Genomic DNA, 23,266 nt, shown 5'->3' with positions numbered 1-23,266 from the left:
ACTATTTTTTGGCTAGCTTATTGAAGCGATTGAATTTTTGGCAATTTAGAGCCTGAACTCAGAGATTTAGTGTAACTCCGTAAATAGACCAGGAGACTGAGACCTTAAAATATCTTAATTAAAACTTTTATCCTTTTGATTGGGGTGGGGGAGGTAACATATTTCATAAATTGTACCTGGACAGAATATGAAAAAAGTTACCAAAAAAAATTGTAATCGTATATACTTTGGCATATAATGTTTACACGATTATGGCTGGTATTTGTATAGCTTATGGAAATGTGAGAAATGATACAAGTAGTAACTCTGTATCTAAATGTTTTTAGACTTTCTAAGAAGGTACTACTTGATTTCACTTTAAAGAAGAAAAAGGATTAAATTTAAAATGCCAGGCATCTGTTAAAAAGATGCTAATTAGAGGGGAAAGGAGTTTTTAGTAAGATATTTATTGGAATAAATGAACTGAATAAGAACGTACCATGAAAATATTTGCACGGCCTGTGTCTAAGATGTGTATTTATTTACAGGGGTTGCCTCTGTTTTATAGTCCTCTTTTTAAGAGGGCTGTCGACAGAGAAGTTTTATGTTATTAATCGTATAACTTTTATGAAGGTTCAGTTCATTTTTGGTACTTTTGTAATAAAGTTGATATTGTTACTACATTGCTAAGCGATTCGTGGCTCTTTCTAGATTGACTCTTGTGTTATTTCCTTTTATGTTTTCCCATAAAATAAGAAAATAAATGAAAATGGATTAGGTAATGCTATAGCAAGATTACAGATATAAACAGAAGTTAAGAAATGCAAAATTAAATGTCACTTTGGCAACTTTTCTTGCCCACAGTATTATATAGACTATACAGCATTAACTGTTCCACTTTTGGACTTGCGTGTTTACATTTCCATCCTAGGGCCGGATTACCGAAGGGTTTCACGTTTAATATGGCTTCGTAAAATTACATTTAAATGAGTTAGAACACGGACTGTCCCGTCCCCAGCTTTCTGGCATCAGTGTGTCGATTGCCAGTAGGATTTAAACCAGAAGAAAAAAAACGCTCTCACCATTAAGAGAAAGGTAGACAGTCATTTCTGTTTGGGGTTTCTTTCTTTAGAAACTGCCCTCGGTGCATTAGCCAGAGTACTGAGAGAAGACTGGAAGCAAAGTGTGGAATTGGCTACTAACATAATTTATATTTTCTTCTGCTTTTCCAGGTAAGTACAATAATTAGAAGACTAGAAGTAATCAATTGTTCGAAGTCCTGCTATGTATAAGGCTTCCACTTGTCATAGGTTCTTCAACAAAGAAATCCACATTTGCGCGTTTTATTTTAGTCACAGTACTTTGGATGGCGAGTTGGGTGTTTTGCAGACACTCTGACTCAGTTTCCACTTCTGCTCAACCTTTGCTCTGGGTCCCCTGTTGATCCATCTCTCTGAGATTTTGTTTCTTGGGCTAAAATAAAGAACCCAATCCTGTCAGTGAATATCTCCCCCCACCCATCTATTGTTTAACCCTCTCTTCTCTGGGAAAGCAAGTTATTTCTTTCCCTTCAGCCCCTTTGTCTCTTCTCCACCCTCCTCCTCCTCTCCTCCCCCCCAACCTTTCACTTCACCGGCTACTATCACTGCTTACGAATATAAAATTCCTGTTAGGTTCTGCATCTCCTTGAAGGCTTTTTCAGCGGTATCCCCTCTCCTGTCGAGCACCTTGTGGCTTTTCTCTGCCTGTGGTGTCTCCCTTCGGGAATGACGGAGAAGGCTCTGTGCTCAGAGTTCAGGACTGCGAATGTGCGTGGAGAAATTGATTAGAGTGCTACTGGATTGCTCAGTGCCACTCACTCCTCACCCCAAGCGCTTAGTACAGTGCACTGCACACAGTAAGCGCTCAATAAATACGATGGAATGAATGAATCCCTTCCTGTCATTTTCAGACAGGGCCGTGGAGTGCAGCGAGCGAGCAGCTAGGCTGGGATGCAGTGTACAGCAAAGTGCACGAGCGGGCTTTATCCATTTAGCCGTTTCCCTAGCGCCTTTTAGAGAGGACTCCTTCACGCGGTAGGAGGGGTCCCTTCTTTCGGAGTGAACCTGAGCGGATCTGTCAAGGGAGTTTTTCTTCATCAGTCAGTCAGTGAAAATGCTGCTGAGTTTGTCTCGCCCCTCAATCGCTCAGTGGTATTTATTGAGGGCCTACTGGGTGCTGAACACCATACTAAGCCTTTGGACGAGTACAGAGCAACAGAGTTGGCAGATGCATTCCCCGCCCACCAGGAAGGTGATGGTAGCAAAGAGAATCATAACAATTCCTACGAGTTCTGGGCCAAGTTAGCATGAGAGCATTTTCAGGGTTTGGCTAATGTATCGTAATAGCATCAAATGCACGTTTTCGAGGTTCGGCTGATAATATCCTAACAGCTGCACATGCCCTAGATAAAAATGTAAACGATTTCTTTCCTAGGTCATCCAGGTAAGCATGAAGTCCTGATTATTTCAATACTGTGAGTAATCAGTGAAGCCATCGTATTTATTGAGCTATTGCTCCGTGCCCACAAAGAGTTTACACTTGGATAGGTTTTAATTTTTGTGGCTTGAAGAGGTGCAGAACCGACCTCCTGCTTTCCAAGAAAAACTGACCATGCTTTTTCATTTCTGTACATTTCACTGCCCCATCTCAGAACACAATCCCAATTTTAAATAAGGAAGACCTTAAATGAGGAGCAGAGTGGCCAGGTTGAAGGAACACAAGCCTGGGTTTCAGAGCTCCTGGGTTCTAATTCAAGCCCTGCCACTTGTCTGCTGTGTAACCTTGGGCAAATCACTTATGGGGATTAAGACTGTGAGCCTTGTGTTGGTCAGGGATTATCTTGTATCTACCTCAGCGCTTAATACAGTGCCTCACACATAGTAAGTGCTTAACGAATACCATTAGGAAAAGACCTCAGTCTTATAAGCAACTTAGCCGAATATTTCCTGCAAGTAGTAAAAATGCCTCTTTATTAGAAACTTTTGAAAAACAGATTTTTATAGGACTGCTCAGTAGCTAGGTTTTATCAGGGACAATATCCTAAAAGGATTTTGTGTTCTCTATTTTTTCACTTTTAACAGTGGGCCATTTTAAAATTTCCAAGTAGTGATGCCAGAGACAGGTGTTGTGAAGAGTTTTAAAAAAGAACATTTCATTTCAGGTCTCCCAGTTCACTTTATATGTATTCAATGATAAAAATATGTTTATTAAGCTTTAGATCATACAATTTACTCTATGTACTTTATACTCTATTTACTCTATATGTTTTATATGAAATAATGCCTCGAGCTATGTGTATTCATTTATGTAAATGTGCATTTTGACCTCTTTGTCCTTTTAATATAGTTTTTCCCAGTTTCACGGATTAATCACTCACTATAAAATTGGAGCGCTGTGTATGAATATCATCGACCACGAGTTGAAAAGACACGAGCTCTGGCAGGAGGAGCTCTCGAAGAAGAAGAAAGCTGATATCCTTTAAGAGAGAGCTTTCACCCTGCTGGGGTGGTTAGCTGTAGATGAACGGAATAATTTTTTTGAGGGTTGTGTAATCTGTAACAGAGTTAAAAAGCAATACTTCAGTCGTATTTACTGAGCGCTTACTGTGTGCAGAGCATTGTACTAAGTGCTTTGACCGAGGTTAAAAAGAAAATGAAAATATGCAATGGTTTGGCAGCTCTTTGGTTTTTCTCTAAGTGGTGGAAGTGGCTAACGCTGGCATTTTAGGGCCCGTGATGGCCTACCACCTGAAGCATAGGGTCACAGCCCACTACACGGGAAGGCTGGCCAGGACTTTAAACAAGCAGGCTGAAAGCAGGCAGGATGAATCCCCATCTGTAAAATGGGGATTAAGACTGTGAGCCCCACGTGGGACAACCTGATTCCCCTGTGTCTACCCCAGCGCTTAGAACAGTGCTCTGCACATAGTAAGCGCTTAACAAATGCCAACATTATTATTATTATTATTATGAAAGAACTTAAATCAGTGGGAACTCTCCCATCTCCCATCACCATATTTCCCTTATGTCGTTATTAGCTCACGCTGCCTTTCTTCGTTCCTTTATGTGCCCTCTTGGAAAGCTTTTGGGCCCCGAGTTACATTCCAGTAATAGGATTTTGCACAATTTGCAGAAATCCACGTATTTGGCTTGGGATAACTCATTGAACATGGGAGTTTTGAATGTTGTTCACCGTTGGAATATTCAAAAGGATGTGTGTTTGCACCGTGATTGAATATGGTCCTTACAGAAGTTGTTTACTGGATGAAGATCCTGAGAACCAAACCCTGAAAAAGGATTATGAAAAAACATATAAGAAGTACCAGGGGCTGGTGGTGAAGCAGGAGCAGCTCTTACGAGGTAAGAGGAGTTCCTGCGCCCTAAGGTAGAGAACACTTTATGCGGTATCTATTTCATTTTATGCTTTTTATTTTTGATTTTCCCAGTGACTAAACCAAATCCTAGAGGACCCAAGAGTCCTGTGATTTCTTTTGGAATTGGGGAGCTGGAAGGGCCCATTTTTCTAGTGACTAAACCAAATCCTAGAGGACCCAAGAGTGCTGTGATTTCTTTTGGAATTGGGGAGCTGGAAGGGCCCTCAAGTGGTGATTTGGTCCAGACTCTTCTCTGAGTGATTGTCACCCCGACCAAATTATTGTCTGTTCTTATTTGAAAAATATTCAGGGGTGGCGAATCTATGACCTCCAACAATCTAGTCCATATTTTCAGCACCCTGGCTGTCAAGAGGTTCTTCCTTATGTCCAGCAGAATTTTTTCCTCCTGTGTTTTAAACCTGTTTCTTCTTTGTTCTTTTCTCTGTAGACATGAACAACAATTAGTATCCTCTTATTAGAATATCCTATACTTGGAAATAGTCACCCTTTCTCTTTGTCCTCTCCTGACTTAAGAATACACGTGTCTTCATCCTATCTTAATTTTCGGTCTATGTTGCTCATCTCTGGACCCGCTCTAATTTATTTTATAAATGGGGTCACCCAAAGTGCTACTCTAACAAGGTCTGGCAAGCGAGGAATGTAGTGGAAGGATTATATCCTTGTTTTTGCATGCCCTCATCTGTGAGAGTCATCCCGGTACCGTGGCCCCTTTTTTATAAATAACACTAAATTACTGACTCGTGTTCACCTGGCAGTCAACTCTAACCCCCCTCCTCCCCAGCCCCAGCTGTACTTATACTTAGCCACCTTTTCCCCATCCTGTGCTGTTTGATTTTGGCCCCTACATGTAACCACCTTGACCTTGTTTTGTTAAATTTGATATTATTTCTGTAGGACCAATTTCCCAAAGTTTGGTGGGGTTTTGATTAATGTCTCCAATATCATTAGCAACCATGTTTAATTTATTATCTCTCAATTTTTGGATTATGTTATCCTTCATTAATCTCAGTAATGCTATTGAATAGAGCAGGCCCCAGGACTGAGCCAGGAATTAGGACATTCTTTGTATACTTCCAAAGTCCTTAATAATTATCCTTTGGATGTGACCTTAAATGGTTCAACCACCTAAAAGAAGCATGGTCTCTTCTAGTTTGCCAAAGAGAATGTCTTTGGGATTCAAAATCATAAATGCCACTGAAATCCAGACCTTATAAAAAATGGGGCAGCGAGAGATATACTCTTTCACTGTCTCACGTCAGTTGCTCAAAGGATGGAACTCACGCTCATGGGCTTCTTATGCCCTTCTCCCTTTCCAGTTTCCTCCTACCCTCCAAAATGTAAAGTCTTTATTTTTCTCCCAGTAATTTTAGAGGACCCAATATTTTGACCTGGGGATATTTCACTCAGCATTCGTTCCCGTTTGACTCAAGTTTAAATACAATTCAACTCCAGTTTTTTTTTTTTTCCAATGGGATTATTTCTTCCAAAGAGGTATTTTTAAAAAATAGCCACTGAGACCACAGCTTACGATGGAAATGCCAGTGTGACTTTTCCAGGAAAGTAGCTCAAGGAACCAGTTTTCTTTGTTTTGGGACAATCCTGCAAGCAATGTGGAATATGATTCTGAGATCTGCCCTGAGATAACCAAAGGACCTCAGACGCCTCATGGGACATAGTTTTGCCCCCCAAATTCCTTGGACTTACATAATGCCGTTCTTTCTAAAAATGCACCCCAAAGAAAAGGCACCCTCAGAAAACTTTTAATACCTACAAGCAACCCTGTGGGACAAGAAGATTACTGAAGAATTAACTGAAAGGGTCAGCCATTTTGGCTAAATGGTCAACCAGTTGAACCCAGATTGCCCGATTCGAAATGTGTATTCGTCAGGTCTCTGAAGAATAGTGGAAATTAGGGGGGCAGCTAGCAAGAGTAAACCCGATTTGTTTCCTTAATTCACTGCCCCAGTTTGCTATTGCTCCTCCTCTAGTGTCCTTTGGTTTGACTCCTTCACATTCAAGGCACTTGAAGTGGAGTGCTCTCAGGTAGTTTTCAGTGTCCAGCTTTTGATATTATCACTCCACTAAAGGTTCTGATGTCTCAGGATAGGAAGCTACAAGTAGAATATTCATAATCTAAACTCTGAAGATAATAATGATGATATTTGTTAAACGCTTATTGCGTGCAAAGCCCAGTACTAAGGTCCGAGAAGGACTCAAGATAATCGGCCGGACCCAGTCCTTGTCCCTTCTCAGGCTCGCGGTCTGAGGAGAAGAGGTATTTAATCCCCACTGTATAGATGAGGAGAGTGAGGCACAGAGAAGTCAAGTGACTTGACCAAGTTCACACAGCAGGAAAGAGGCAGAGCTGAGATTAGAACCCAAGTCCTCGGGCTCCCAGGTTCATGCTCTTTCCAGTAGGTCATGCTCTTTATAAAAGGAATCCAGATTATTATATCCAGTTGCAAAGAATGTTGATAGAAGTTAGCCTTAAAGAAGAAATCATAGTATATTAGATAGGGAGAGGAAATCTTAACTGGCCATCTGAGACAAAGGATCTGCTTCTATATTTGCACTGTATTTTAATGTTGAAATTTCAAAGAACTAAGCCTTTTTATTTCAAAAGTTGTTAAAATCCAAAGTGCTTCATGTCATCAGTATGCATATAACTTATTTTCGAGCAGTATGAAATCAATTCGATTCTGGTAGTGGGAACCGAATCTTCTGAATCAGCAGATTGGGTGCTTGCTGGATGAAATGTATTTTTATATTGTACCTGTTTTCACCATAAGAGCTCAGATTCCCTAAAGCGTACACTCACTCACCTAGACTTTTGAGGATGCCTCACAACATTCTTATTTCTGCATTTAATATTTGCACTGAAATTTTGTTGGGAAAAAGGACCATATGTGCAAAGAGTAGACGTATACTGAGTTTTTGGTTCTTATAGACGTCATTTACCCTTGATTGATCACCTTTCGTTTTACTTTGCTAGTTGCTCTCTATTTGCTTCTGAACCTCGCTGAAGATACCCGGACCGAACTGAAGATGAGAAACAAAAACATAGTTCACATGCTAGTGAAGGCACTAGATCGGGACAACTTCGAGCTCCTTATTCTGGTGGTGTCTTTTCTAAAGAAACTGAGCATTTTTATGGAGAACAAGAATGACATGGTAAGTTCTGTGTCTGCCACAGAAATAGCCTATGCTATTTTCAAGTCTAGAATAGTGTTGAGATCCCAGTAGTTCATGTGCTTATTTCTTCTGATTCCCTGAAATGACATTCTCCTGTTTATGTAGTGGTTCGGTTCCCCTCGTCCATCACAACCAAAACCTTTGTGTGAAAATAGAGGACCCAACTTTCGACTCTGATAGTTTTTAAAAGCTGAAAAACATACTAAGTAGTCGGGAGAGTTTAGCGGGGTTAGTCGATTCAGTCCTTGACCTCAAGTAGTTAACACTGCAGTGGGGGAGGCAGGCATTAAAATGAATTACAGGTAGGGGAAGCAACCAAGTAAGGATATATACATAAATGCGTGTCTCTTTATTCATTCAGTCGTATTTATCGAGCGCTTACTTTGTGCAAACCACCGTACTTAGCGCTTGGGAGACTACAATAAAATAATAAACAGACACATCCCCTGCCCGCAACAAGCTCACAGTCTAGAGATCTTATGATCATGCGGTCAGATCTGAAGAAGCACATCCTAAGAGCCCAGGACTTGAAATTTGGTTTAATGAAATACTACTGCCCATTTCTCAAGGTCAAAATAAGGAAAGTGCTGGGAAGAGATCTTTAGAGAACAGCATCAGTCCACGGGCATCGCAAAAGAATAGAACTCCATCCAAGTAGGGTAGACAAGAGACTTGGGGAAAACTTTTTTTGCCAATATTAGAAGCAGCACCTTGGAGAAACCCAGGAGTATGGGGCTAACATACAGAAGACTAGGGAAGCCTCAAGGTGGATCATTATTTCTGGCACAGGGATCCAGGTCGGGTTCCCAGGGGCTCGGAGGAGTGGAACAGTTTTCGTGATCTGGATAGAGAGCAGGCCTGAGGCAGAGAACATGCTCTCTCCTCTATCTGCTCTAGATCGTGCATCTGGGTCAGAGATTCATTCATTCATTCAGTAGTATTTATTGAGCGCTTACTATGTGCAGAGCACTCTACTAAGCACTTGGAATGTACAAATCGGTAACAGACAGAGACAGTCCCTGCCCATTGATGGGCTTACAGTCAGAGATGTGGACCTGAGAATGCCTGTGTGGCCAGGGAGGAGCTAGCTTCTTTTTTTCATGGTATTTGTCAATCACTTACTGTGTGCCCGATATTCTACTAAGGTTGGACATGGTCCATGTCCCACATGGGGCTCACAGTCTTAATCCCCAGGTTACTGATGAGGTAATTCAGTCGATCGATCGTATTCATTCAGCACCTATCTGCAGAGCACTGTAGTAAGCACTTGGGGGAGTACAGTATAACAGAGTTGGTAGGTACAGTCCCTGCCCAGAGCGAACTTAAAGTCTAGAGAGGGAGCCAGGCAATAATAAATTTATAAATTATAGATCGGTACAAAAGTATTACGGGGCTGAGAGAGGGGTGAATAAAGGGAACAGATCCAAGGGGTGATGCAGAAGGGAGTGGAAGAAGAGGAAATGAGGGCTTAAGGAAGGCTTCTTGGAGGAGACCTGCCTTCAAGAAGGCTTTGAAGGTTGGGAGAGTAATTGTCTATCAGATATGAAGAGGGAGGGCAGTCCAGGCCAGAGGCAGGATGAGGATGAGAGTCGGCGCAGTGATAGACGAGACCGAGGTAGTGAGTTGGTTGGCTTGGCGTAGCGGATAGAGCATAGGCCCGGGAGTCAGAAGGTCATGGGTTCTAAACTCAGCTCCACCACCTGTTGCTGTGTGACCTTGGGCAAGTGTGTTCAGTTCTCTGTGCCTCCGTTTTCTCATCTGTAAAATGGGGATCGAGACTGTGAACCCCATATGGGACAGGGACTCTGTCCAAGCTGATTTGCTTGTATCCTGGCGTAATTATTAGTAGTAGTATTAGAGGAGCAAAGTGTGTGGGCAGGGTTGTGGTAGAGCAGTGAGGGGAGGTAGGAGGGGTCAAGGTGATTGAGGTACAGAGAAGTTAAGTGACTTGCCTAAGGCCACAGTGCAGACAGGTGGCAAACATAGCTAGTTTGGGAGAGTCCTAGCTCTGCTGGTTTACCATATTGGAGCCTCAGACGAGAGGAACTGAGCCCCTCCCTTCTTTTCATTGAATGATTAGGAAGAATGAGATAATACACTTTTAAATGGCTTGAGTGCTTTGAAGCTAAGACATTATGCCAGTTAAAGGTGAGGTAACTCAGTCAATCGTATTCATTGAGCACCTATCTGCAGAGCACTGTAGTAAGCACAGTGAGCATTTACAGAGTATTCCAAAAATAACACATAGTGTATCATGATTTCCAAGGATAAAATCTGCTCAGTTTATGAATTGCTGCAGTAAAGGTGTATAGATACAGATACGTGTTACGTCTTCAAGAGCATAAAATTTATTGATTTTTAAATAGTGATGTGGACAATGCCTACTCTACTGTTACTCCTTATTGGATGTAAGATAATTGTACTCGACCAAGCGCTTAGTACAGTGCTCCACCCATAGTAAGCGCTCAATAAGTACCACTGATTGATAATAACAAGGACATAATGCAAACAGCAGAGCCATTTTAGAAATAGACCCAAAACAGTTTTATTGCTAAAAAAAAAAACTTTAGTTTGGGGGAAGTGACTTAGAACAGTGCAATTCAGAAATGTATTTATTAGTAGTGAATAATTGGCATTATTTTTCCAATATAGTAGTTTGTATCTAGTATAGATGCATCATTACCCCTCATGATCATTAAATTAGGCACCTGTCACAGTTGCCTTGAACAAGGATTTCCAACTTGCGCCTGATTCCAAGTAACACTTTTCAGTAGTGGAAAACGAAAACAATTATCTAATAATGAGAAAAATCTGGCCGGGATGATCTTGCCTTTAATTGAACATCTGTTTGGAAACTGATAGTTCTGAGGTTTTCTGTATTTACTTCGAAAGCATTAGGAGTCTGATTATATATTTTGCTGTCGTTACTGTGCTAGAAGTTGGGGTCCAAAGACTTTAAGCTCCTCCAGTAGACATTAGCTCCTTGTGAGCAGGGATTGGGTCTACCAACTCTATTTTATTGTATATCCGATACATATTCCTGCCTATAGGAAATGCTCAGTAAACACCACTGATTGATGGAAAGCAGAGATGGCCTCCCGTTTCTAAGAAAACTCAGAATATTTGCACGTTTGGTAAACTCTGAGAATACCTTGTGTATCAGCCTTATTCCTCTTGTATCTTTTGCAGTCTAGGTCAGGGATAAAAGTAGCCTTTATGAAACTGGATCATTGCAAGCTCTAGATTTTTCGTGAAGGAACTTCACGGCTACTTTTGGGTGGTAACGAATGTGGGTTTCCAACCCGGGATAACGGCTAAATAAGTTAACCTCAAGATGTTCAGAGCTAGGGACAAGATTTGATCAAAGGTGCCGTAGTTGACCCTGAGAAGAGACTTCGGAGTGGTCCGGTAGCCCACTTTTTTGCCTCATGTACTTCCCCAACTCGGGGAAACTCAGTCCGGTGTTCCACCTGCCAGAGAAAATAGGAAACCTTTCATTGCCTTGCTTATTTCTCCCAGGGTCTGCCATGACCGTATTTCCAGAAGCAAGTCCTCAGTCAAGCAACCGGCCAGTGTGGTATTTATTGCATCTTTACTGTGTGCAGGACACTGTACTAAACATTTGGGAAAATCTAATATAATAGAGTTGGGAGCTTACAGTCTCCAGGGGGAGACTGACATTAAGACGAATTACAGATAGAGACCGTAATAGAGTATAGGGATATGTATCTAGGTAAATAAGAGACCTCCTTCATCCATAGATGCTCTGCTTGCCCCTGAGTTTCCTTCCTCTTTCCCCTCCCACCTCAACTCCAGGCTGGGGTAATCAAAGCCACACATTCAAAACTGGTGTAAAACATGAGTTTTCTGGAGCTCCACACCCTGAGAAGCCTGGGCTAACTTCACCCATCTTGTCCTGCGAGATGAACAAAATCAACATCGCTGAGGTGATTTTTTTCTGCCTCTATCTGTGAAATTCGAGAATGAATGGGATAAGGGGACACCAGATGCTAATACATCCCCCGGTCCCCGGGGCTGTCACTTTACCCTCTTGATTGGAATGCTGCCCACGTGACTACCTACTCTATTATATTGTACCCTCCCGAAGCGCTGCATACGGTGCTGTGCCCATAGTATAGGTGTTCAGTAAATATGATTGATCACCCCAAGAAACAAGAGTGAGTCTTGACTGAGTGGCACAGGAAAGCCAATGAGGGGATTCACTGGGCACTCACTAATCAATTAAGCCAGGGAGATGACTCCAGGGTTATTGTACACGGTGTGGGGAAATGGCATCATAATAATAACTGTGGTATTTATTGAGTGCTTATTAAGTGTCAAACACTCTTATGAGCACTGGTACACGTTAATTAGTTCAGACGCCGTCTTTGTCCCGCATGGGGTTCACAGTCTATAATAATAATGTTGGTATTTGTTAAGCGCTTACTATGTACAGAGCACTATTCTAAGCGCTGGGATAAGATATAAGGTAATCAGGTTGTCCCACGTGAGGCTCACAGTTAATCCCCATTTTACAGACGAGGTAACTGAGGCACAGAGAAGTTAAGTGACTTGCCCACAGTCACACAGCTGACAAGTGGCAGAGCTGGGAGTCGAACCCATGACCTCTGACTCCGAAGCCCAGGCTCTTGCCACTGCGCCACGCTGCTTCCCCGGGGAATGTCTCTGTTATATTGTTGTGTTGTACTCTCCCAAGCGCTTAGTGCAGTAAAGTGCTCCGTGCAAGGTAAGCGCTCAAGAAATACGACTGATGAATCTGAGTGGAAGAGAGAACGGGTATTTAATCCCCATTTTACAGTTGAGGAAACTGAGGCACCGAGAAGTAAAAAGATTTGCCCATGGTCACGCAGCAAGTAATCGGCAGAGCTGGGATTGGAATGCAGATCTTTTGACTTCGAGGCCCATGCTCTTTCCACTAGACCTTGCTGCTTCCCAAGGGACCCAATCCCTATCCCTAGCCTAGGCTCTTTCTAGGCCGTGAGCCCGTTGTTGGGGAGGGATCGTCTCTGTTGCCGAATTGCACTTTCCAAGCGCTGAGTACGGTGCTGTGCACCCCAGTAAAGGCTCGCTAGATACGAGGGAGCGAGCGAACGACTGAGCCAATGTCCCACTTGGGGCTCCCAGTCTGAGGAGTGCCACTTGTCAGCTGTGTGACTGTGGGCAAGTCACTTAACTTCTCGGTGCCTCAGTTACCTCATCTGTAAAAATGGGGATTAACTGTGAGCCTCATGTGGGACGACCTGATGACCTTGTATCTGTGAGAAGCAGCGTGGCTTAGTGGAAAGAGCCTGGGCTTGGGAGTCAGAGGTCGTGGGTTCTAATCCCAGCTCTGCCATTTGTCAGCTGGGTGACTGCGGGCAAGTCACTTAACTTCTCTGGGCCTCAGTTACCTCATCTGTAAAATGGGGGTGAAGACCGTGAGCCTCACGTGGGACAACCTGATTACCCTCTATCTACCCCAGCGCTTAGAACAGTGCTGTGCACATAGTAAGCGCTTAACAAATACCAACATTATTATTATCATTACCCCAGTGCTTAGAACAGTGCTAGGCACATAGTAAGCGCTTAACAAATACCAACATTATTATTATAGTCTCCTGTCGGGCCCGACATCCCCCAGAACGTGACGGGCATAGTGTGACCCCTAGTGGTTCGTGTTTTGGGTCTCGAACTCCAGGGAACCTCGAGCCGAGAATCCACGGCGGATGGCTGTTGGGGACGGGACCGTGCTCCGACCGACCCTCTTCCCTTCACCTCCCCCCTTTTTTCCCCTCAGTCTGCCTGCTCTCGATCTCCTCCCTTTGTTATCGACTACCAACTGAACACCTAGGGCACGCTTGGCAGCTCCTTCTTCTTAACGCAGATAGGGGAAGTTCCTCTAGGAAATAAATTTGAATTTTGCTTTTTCCTTTCTTCCCCTCATCGCTGTGAATCAGGCCGTGTGCCCTCCCTGACTGGGAATACAGATATAGTCTGTTTTCTGCGCTCTCTCACAAACCACTTCAATTCGCTTCGCAAGCACCACGTGGCGTGCCCTGTATGAATCGGTCTCTCTACTTGCAGAAAAGATCTATTGTGTACTCAGTCCATCAGAAATACTTCTTGCTCAAGGGTGTTATTTTAAAAATTCTTCCCGATCAGATGCCCGGGGTGTTTTCAAACCAACTTTTATGTGTAACTATTAGAGGAAATGAAATTTGCTGATAGTTATTTACTGATTCTAAGAGACTTTTTTAGAACAGGTTTTCATTTTCTCTGATGTTTCATTGAAGCATCCCAAATAAGCTCTCCAGTTCAAAATGTTGGATTCCAAGTGGGGGGGGTAAAGAAATCACCTAAGGTGGATATGATTATAGCTTACGCAGAGACTGTCGGTGACGCTGTACTAATCTGAGTCAAAATTAAATCTACGATTTTAATATTGTTGTATACATTCTATTTCGTAAGGCCGGAAGTTGCTGGGCAGAGACGATGGAGCAGTTACTTTATTTGCTATTAACATTATACTGTGATCAACCAGAAAGACACGGTCTAGAGTGTCGTGTTAAGTAAATAAGGATTTAGTGTTCAGCGGTCAGGCGGCGGACCCGCCTACACAAATTTCACATTCCGGTGGGTGTGGGAAAAATACAGATTAAAAGCTCCTAAATTATTTTATTATAAAGCTCCGATATAATCACTGGTATGTATTGTTCATTTTTCAAAAGAAAAATGCTAATCGAAATAATGAATTTCAGATGAGGCCCGCAGCAACTATACAGAGAAGGGACTGACTAGCCTGGGTGCGTACTGGGTTACATCACTGATTCAAATATAGTTTCCTTGTTATTTTTTGGTGGGGGACCGAGATAATAGCCTCCTTCTCCGGTTCCGACGTGTTATGGAAAAGTTAGGCTACGTTCGAGATTTGTCGCACGTGGTAATAGGCTTCAATAAGATATTCACACGCCGTGCACAAAATAGGTATAAGAAGGGCAGAAGGAGAGTAAATCAATTCGGAAGATTTTATTTTTTTTAAAGGTGAGCAGCAGTGAAGATATATGCTTCTTTTAAAAACGGGAAGGAAAAAAGCTTTCTGAAGTCTTGCCAGGTGCTCATCAATTGTCTCTTCTGTCTGGTGGAGAAAAAATGATCCCAGAAAATGATCCTGCTGCTTGAACCTTGGACTACAGCTTTTAACCTTATGGGGATGCATATTTCAAGATAATTTTTCTGCTTCTTTATTTAAAATAAAACACAGAGCATTAGGTGCCGTCCTAGAATGCACGGCGTCACCCTAGAATATTTGGATCTCCGTGAAATCGGCAAGAAATGTCCCCATTGCATGGAGTTTCTAGATTTAGAAGGCCTCCTGAGTTTGGTGCTAATGTCATTTCCTGTGTCATGCCAGTGTTGTTTCTTTACGAATTAGAGGGGATCTGTGGTCAGGTCAAAATAATAATGCAGCTAACTCAGTTATTCAGGGGTTACTAATACAGCTAACTCAATTTGGACCTTATCCACACCCTTCGCTTCTCTTTCTCCCGCTGCAGCCTGCTTGCTTCTTGGTCATTTCAGTGCGTGTTAGGACCTCCACCAGAGAATGAAATTTAGCCCAGGAGAGAAGCAGCGTGGCGTGGTGAAGGCAGAAGGTCATGGGTTCTAATCCTGGCCCTGCCACCTGTCAGCCGTGTGACACTGGAGAAGTCATTTCACTTTTCTGTGCCTCAGTTACCTCATCTGTAAAATGGGGATTAATTAAAGAACTAAATATGCAAGAGTTTCCCTCCAAGACACGTCCATTGATGAAGCCTGGCCATGGGCATGTCATATTTATGTTGATAATAATAATTATGGTATTTGTTAAGCGCTTAACTATGTGCCAGGCACTGTACTAAGCGCTGGGGTGGATACAAGCAGATTGGATTGGACATAGTCCCTGTCCCATGTGGGCCTCACAGTCTCAATCCCCATTTTACAGATGAGGTAACTGAGGCCCAGAGAAGTTAAGTGACTTGCCCAAAGTCACACAGCTGACAAGTGGCGGAGCCGGGATTAGAACCCATGACCTCTGACTCCCAAGCCCGGGCTTTTTCCACTGAAACATGCTGCTTCTCACATTATATTAATGTTTGTCTCCCCCTCTAGACTCTAAGCTTGTTATGGGCAGGGTCTGTGTCCACCAACTCTGTTGTACTCTCCCAAGTGCTTAGTTCAGTGTTCTGCCCACAGTAAGTGCTCAGTAAATCCCATTGGTGATAATCTTTGAATGAAGGATAACTCAGACTGTTGTCCCAGCCAGTCCTGAGCTGCTGTCCTAATTTGGCTCAGTCCGAAGGGGCAGAGGAGGGGTGGGGAGAGGGCAGTGATGGGCCAACACCGACTCCCACAGATGGGCTCAAAGTCACAGGATGGCACAAATCAGAGGGACCATCTGGGACAGACACAGGCACATGCTAGGCACGTGCTGACACGCATGGATTCAGAGACACGAATGAACGCATGGGGAAATGTGGGGGGCAGGCGCGCAAGGCCACCACACACTGAGAAACACAAGAATTCTCGAAAACCCAAAAAGCAACATGGAAACGAGACCATAAAGAGGCAGGGTCCGAGAAGGACAGCGAGTCAGAACCCAGGGTCAGAATGATGAGGACAGATGTGGTTCATAAGGGTACTTTTGTAGCATTCCTTATTCCTTCTAACTGATTAACCCTCACATTAATTGTGTGATGTGTACTGCACCTGTTAGAAATGAAGTGAGCACAGAGGGTCCCAGTACCCAACCGAAGGGACTCACAACTCCTGGTAATTGAGTCAAGATGCTTCTCCCTTTGACCTGAATTACCACTATTAACCTCATTTACTCATTGTGTGCATTTTTAAAGCCTAAGCTACGAGCAAGACCCAACCTGAGGAAAGTCACGACACATTCACGAGCATCTATCAATTGAATGTCTGAAAATTGCAGACTTGTAATACAGGGGCTTTCAACAGGAAATCAAAAAGGGATCTAACTTGTGCTCCGGCTTGCTGCAAAAGTGTGTACATGCTATTTTTGAAGCCTGCTCTACTAGGCCTCTAGACTCACCCTCCAATTTTATTGAAACTGTGCAGGAAAAAAGGCGAGAGTGACAACCACGGTAGTTAAGTTCACAAATATAGTAGGTGTCAGGTTAGGGCAAAGTAGTTCCTAACTCCCTTAAGAAGCCAATCCAAATAGCCAGTCCTAAGTCATGTTCCATAGTACAACTCCAGGGAACTTGTTGAAAATCTTTTGACACAATTTTTTTTCTATTTAAAATATAGTAGTACAAGCTTGTTGTGAGCAGGGAATGTGTCGGTTTATTGTTGCATTTTACTGTCCCAAGTGCTGAGTACATTGTTTTGCACACAGTAAGTGCTCAGTAAATATGATTGATTGAATTAGAAGTCTGATGAGAATCCACATATAATATGAGGTACAACTTATCTGCTCTGGCTTGCCTTTGAATTGTTTGTTGTTGTTTTTCTTTAAAAAAAAAAAAAACCACCAAAAAAACATGTTTCCAAGTAACATTCCTGGCCTTGAACGGGAATTATTTATGTCTAAGGAAGCCCTTCGTCGTCACTGGCTCTGCTTATCCACTTTCGAAATGGAAAATCATTGTCTCTTCCCTAGCTCCATTTTAAAAAGAAAGCATTTTTAGCATCTCTCATAAACTCCTCTCTAAGAAAATGCAGTGTTTTAAGAAACACTGTATTATCATTATGATGATATCCACGATTGGTCATTTGTATTTAAATGAACTCTGACCCCGTAGGTTCTGCTCTTTTTTACAGGTGGAAATGGATATTGTGGAAAAACTAGTGAAAATGGTACCTTGCGAGCATGAAGACCTGTTGAACATAACCCTCAGGCTTCTACTAAACCTCTCGTTTGACACCGGCCTAAGGAATAAGATGGTGCAAGTCGGACTGCTCCCCAAACTCACGGCACTTCTAGGTATGTTTCTTTTTGCCCCGATAATGTTACACGAACTCTCCAGTGTCATTAGTGGGAAAACGAGCTCTCTGTTGAAAAAGCCGGCTGGAAAAAACAGTCTGTATATATTCTATGATTGGAAGCTGAGTAACATAAATGGGCATAATAACGGAGAAAGTCTAGTCTGGGCCAGAATCCCATGGTGATATGGAGAGGATTGGAAGGGAAATTCTAACCCTTGAGCTACGTTCGCTTACAGAGCCAACAGAAATGACTCCGAATCCTGCTGTAATCACCTCATCAGAGTGGTGAAGATCTTTCTTCCTATTACTGCTTGTCTGTTAGTGAAACGCCTTGAGAGGGAGACGATGTTTAAAGTCTTGTTTTTTGCATTATGAGATTCAGAAAAGCGCCTATCAGTAGGGTTGGTGTTTTTTTGGTCATGCAGTGCTTAAACTTCTCTTCACAGCTCATGTGAGCAGAGTGCTTATGAATACACACCGAGTGTGTATAGATTCAAAATTCCCTTGACCTGGACAGTGTTCCACTCGAAAGGCATATCGCAACAAATCCATAAGCGCCCTACAGAGAGGGGTGTCCTTTCTGAATTCCGTTCCGGGAAATTGTATCTGCCTCGGTTTCATTTTCTTCCCTTGTGTACCCAAAACGGTTGCCCTGTCCCCTATGGCACCCAGCGTAGACAAAATACCGGTATTTTAGCTGTTTTTCAGGAACTGATTGAAGACAAAATAGCCCTCTTTATGTGTTTATAGTCAGTCCTGACTGAGTGTATTCCGTATATTTTTAATGGAATTCATATTGTGTAGCAAAGATTTAATTAAGCAATGCAATCACGCGATATTCTTCTTCTTAAAAATTCCCGCAGTTTTCTTCATAGAAGAGAGTAGACTAAGAAAACACTATAGCAAAGTGTAGTTCTTTGGAGTTGAATCGTTGTTCAAAACAAGATATACGTTGTCGTATATATTGTACTGTCCCAAGTGCACAGTACGGTGCTTTGCACGCAGTAAGCGCTCAATCAATAGGAATGAGTGAGTGTATGCACTCTCTTTGGGCACTTGGAAGTCCAGTATCCATGTACACTCAGGATCACCCTGCAAATGAAGGAACATAAATTTTTGTATTTTCTTGAAACAAAAGAAATATTGAAACTTTAGATGGGAAAAGGTTCGGAATAACTGTGGCATTTGTTAAGCGCTTACTCTAGGCCACGCACTATATTTAAGAGCTTGGGTTGATTCAAGACAATCAGGTCCCACATGGGGCTCACTGTTAAAGTAAGAGGGAGAACAGGTGTTGAAGCCCCATTTGCAGATGAGGGAACTGAGGCAAAAGAAGCTGTCTGACTTGCCCCGGGTCCCACAGCAGACAGTTGGCAGAGCTAGGATTAGAACCCAGGTCCTCTGACCTCCGGGCCTGGGCTCTTTCCACTAGGCTTCTCTACAATAAGTGCTTGAGTACAATACAACAGTAAACGGATGCATTTCCTGCCCACGACGAACTTCCATTCTAAAGAGTGGTCGAAGTGCCCGGGCTTAGAAGATGTTCTGAGACCCGGAACCTTCCACGGATAGGACAGCCAACCCTGAGCGATTCCTTCAGCAGCACTGACATGTCATGCTTCTTATCGAAGGAGAAGACAGGATCTCCAACGCGGGGGTCTTGGAATTCAGTGATTCCTCCGGCATCCGAACAGTGTTGGTTAGGGTATCGAATGTGGAACAAGGATGACGAGTGGAAACTGTACCAGATGCTGACGTGCTGAAGTGTGGAGCTGTAAGGGCAGAAAACAAGCATTAAGCAAAGCCTCAGATGCGGCCTTATAGAGCAGTTGTGTGGAGGGCTGTGGTGAGCCTTGAGGAGAGCCTGTGAGAAGATCAGGATGCAAAAGGAGAATTGAAAACTGCCTGTCTTTGCAGATAACAGATGCAACAATAAAGCACGCGATTGTTGAGAGGTCCTGGGTTCTAATTCTGCCTCAGCCACTTGCCTACTGTGTGTAACCTGGGGCAAATCACTTTGCTTCTCTGTGCCTCGGTTACCTCGTCTACAAAATGGCGATTTTATCCTCCTTGCATTTCGACTATGAGCCCCGTAAGGGACAGAGATTGTGTCCAACCTGATTATCTTGTATCTACCTTGGCACTTGGAACAGTGCTTGACATATAATGAGCACTTAGTAAAGTCCTGGCACATAGTAAGGGCTTAAATACCACAATTATTATTATTATTATAATCATCCCAACCAAAGTAAAGCTCAGTTAATTTTCCTGGTTAAAGGAGGAGTGATTTTGCCAATCCATATAGCCCTAAAGAATTACTGTACTATATTTCTTGGGTCATTTTCAAATCAAGGTCCTTTTGTGTACGGGGTGTTTCATATTCTGAAATCCAGGACTTTTAGAGATTTCTTCCAAAAGTACCCAAATCGTACCAGGATTTCCTGTATCAGGATTTTCTGTGCCTAGTCAGTAAAATCCGAAAGGGTGGAGGAAAAGCTAACCTTCCAGTAGGGTCAAAGACTTTAAGTGCAACTTTTGGATTTATGTGCAAAATCCCTCTTGTAGGTTTACTTCGGTGGCGAGTTTCAACAAATGCCATTCGGTTGCATTCAATGGTCATTTTTACTAGTGCTGTTTTCCTTTCCATAGTAATAATCCATCTGCAGCAGCTGTTGACAAGTTAACCATGCAACTCCTATCACCTAGGGTCAGCTTGTCAACTCATATAGGCTGCTGGATTTTTAACATCTTTTATATTGAGTTTGCAAGAATATTTAACATTAGTAGGTGAAAATGAATTGAGTAGGCGTTTAAGATACAAGGCGTTTTTCTTGCTTCCCTGCTATTAGAAGGATACAACAGAATGTAATTCTCACTATTTTTTTTCCCTAATCGTGGCATGACTTCCAGCAGCTAGATAGCTTTCAATTTTCTTTTCAGGCTTTGTTTCAGCAGAATTCAGAACATCAATCAGTTAATGGTATTTATTGAGCACTTACTAGGTGCAGAGCACTGTACTGACTGCTTGGGAGAGTAAAGTATAACAGACCGGGAGGAACTTTCCCTGCCTACAAGGAGCTTATAGTGTAGAAGGGGAGACAGACATTAATAGGAGTATTTTTTAGTATATAATTTAAAGATACGTACGTAAGTGCCGTGGGGTTCAGGATGGGACAGATATCCAATGCAATTAAATAATAATCATTTTTTATGATTAACTCCTGGGAGTGTGCCCCCTTGTCATTATTTTCAGTGGCATGTACAATCAAAGAAGTTTGTTGATCACATATTTAACCTTTGAAATCTCCTCTGTCGTCATTGGTAGCAAAAAAGTCAAAGTGGACTTGGCAGATAGCAACATTTAACTCACTCCTTCAGAAATGATTTTTTCAGAATAGCCTACCAACTTCAGATTTCAAGAAGAAAATGAATCAAGTCAAGCCTCACTCACTATGTGGTACTTTTGTGCAAAATGAAAGCCACCTCAAAGGGAACAAAAGAGAAGACGCGCTTGAGTAATGTGCGGTAGAGCTTTTCAGCAGTCAGTTTTAATTCAGCTGGAAATTTTATTACGATTTATGAGCTTTTCTTTCTTACTGTTCTGAAAGCATGTAGATAAAAATATATATTTTTTTAATTTAACATTTTAACTAGAGGATAATAAATTACGAACATTTTGAAGCGTAATAAAAGCTATTGGCTATAAATGGTTGTTTCTTCTCCACGATCGTATGGCTGGTCCAGTGTGACCCCTGCTGATGGAAATGAAATTAGCATCTCTTCTTGAAGTCTGCCCGACAATTCATACTGCATGAATTATAATTCAACAGGTTTTAAAATGTTTAAGGTTTACATTTCATCTCTGACAATATTGAATTTAGCTCCCAGAGTGATACTGTTTCCGTGAATTATATGGATTCCAAGGACATATTTGGAAGTGGTTTTCCTTGAAGGCCACTTCAATAAATACCCGATCCTGGAGAGCTCATTTGTTTTTACAGGTTACTTTCCCTTTTTTCCCTCAGCTGTCCTCAGATTGACTCCTTTGAATAGTCGTCAGATATTTTCTGAGGAAGGAGGGAGCAGGTTGGTGGCTCTTGGGAAGAACTTTGTGTATGTGGATTTTGGGGGTCTGCAACATTAAACATTATCCCCTTCCCTCCCTTATTTGATCATACTTTAAAAGTCAGGTTTTTTTCTAATGTCATCCTCTACAGTACTTTCCTAAAATTTCGCAAGAATCTTAAACGTGTCTTAGAATAATTCCCCAGCAAGGTCAGCTATTTCTCTGACATAGAACTTGACCACGTTCAGATCTGTGCATCCTGATGTAGTGGACTTTGGCACGAATGCGTTTCCTTCTTGTCTGGATTCACTTCACTTCATGGCCTGCTGCCGTCTCGGGGCCCTTTTCTGCATATGCCCATTCTTGTGTGCAGGGGAATGCTACGCAAGTTGATTTGTGCCCAGAAAGCTTATAACTTACTGCATTACTCTCCCCAGAGCAAACCGTTAGGCATCAGATGTCCTTGAATTATTTTAACCTGTTGAATCTTTCTCTCATTTAGATTGTAAGCTCCCTGGAAACAAGAATTGGTTCTTTTACTTGCTCTCCCCAGGACAAACGGTTAGGCATCAGATGTCCTTGAATTAAGTCACCCTTTTGAATCTCTCTCTCATTTAGATCGTAAGATCCCTGGAAACAGGAATTGGTTCTTTCACCTCTCTTCTATTCTCCCCAGCACTTACTGCCGTGCTCTGCATCCAGTAGGTGTTCAATAAACACTAAAGACAGATTGATTCTGTAAGTTTTCAGAAGCGAACAGTTAACTCACCTGATAGATTAGGGGTTCTTTTAGTCATCCATGAATTGGTTGCATTGGAGTGATCTTGCGCTAACTGCCCCTAACCCAAGTCAAAATACCTGCTCCCCCCCCACCTTATTTCCACCAAAATTAAATGCAAAAACACTACCATATTGACACATCCTAACTCAAAGTACTTTATAGTTGCAACATGGGTGCGTTTTTTATCTGTTAGCTTTTGAGTTATCTAAAGAATACAGACAAAGTTAAAGTGCCCCCAAAGGTGATCTGAGTCACCTATGAAGTCAGTATGGTAAGTCTTACCACAGGAAAAATAGTGGGTCTGATCCTAAAATGAACAAACTGCTCTCTGAGAGTAAACAGTTTGCCTTGTGGGATATCATTTAGTGCAATATAAGGAGTAATTTGCTAAACATACACTAGAGCTCTGGTAGAGTTCATTCACCCTCACAAAGCAAGCCATTCACTCCAAGAGGGTAGTTTACTCACCAGCGGATCAGGCTTATTAGTATGTCATAATAAACCTTTATTGAATACCTTCCGTATGCAAGATGTCTCACAAAACATGGTGGACTGGTGCATTCCTGCTGGTTGGCTGTTACCGTTTAAAAATATTTTTTTCCTAGGAAAACTGCACGGTACTGAAATCCTCCCGATTAAAACAAATTGGTGGGCAGATAGTACTGCCTTAGATGTATTTACCAGCTGCTGCTCCCCATAGTAAGACTTTTCCTGGGACTAATGTTGCTTTGTTTTTATTTAAACTTTTCGTATTTATGTGTGTTGTGTCTTCAGGTTTCATCATTCTTCATCGGTCTCTCTCCAGTCCCTTCTCTCCAGTTACACT

At 42.4% G+C, this 23,266-nt stretch overlaps 1 protein-coding gene across 5 annotated transcripts in view; it reads left to right on the top strand.

Annotated features, from left to right (window-relative positions):
• KIFAP3 (kinesin associated protein 3) overlaps nucleotides 1-23,266 on the top strand; it is a 129,815-nt gene that overhangs the window by 23,924 nt on the left and 82,625 nt on the right. For all 5 annotated transcript variants that reach the window (XM_029081022.2, XM_007668874.4, XM_029081026.2 and 2 more), the window contains exons 6-10: nucleotides 1,112-1,211; nucleotides 3,367-3,491; nucleotides 4,281-4,379; nucleotides 7,407-7,585; nucleotides 17,429-17,591. In XM_029081022.2, the coding sequence (XP_028936855.1) occupies nucleotides 1,112-1,211; nucleotides 3,367-3,491; nucleotides 4,281-4,379; nucleotides 7,407-7,585; nucleotides 17,429-17,591 (666 nt within the window). The remainder of the gene's footprint in view (nucleotides 1-1,111; nucleotides 1,212-3,366; nucleotides 3,492-4,280; nucleotides 4,380-7,406; nucleotides 7,586-17,428; nucleotides 17,592-23,266) is intronic.

Source organism: Ornithorhynchus anatinus, chromosome 16 (genome assembly GCF_004115215.2).
Source record: "Ornithorhynchus anatinus isolate Pmale09 chromosome 16, mOrnAna1.pri.v4, whole genome shotgun sequence".
Classification (NCBI taxonomy): Eukaryota; Metazoa; Chordata; class Mammalia; order Monotremata; family Ornithorhynchidae; genus Ornithorhynchus; species Ornithorhynchus anatinus.
This window is presented reverse-complemented; position numbering and strand designations above follow the sequence as displayed.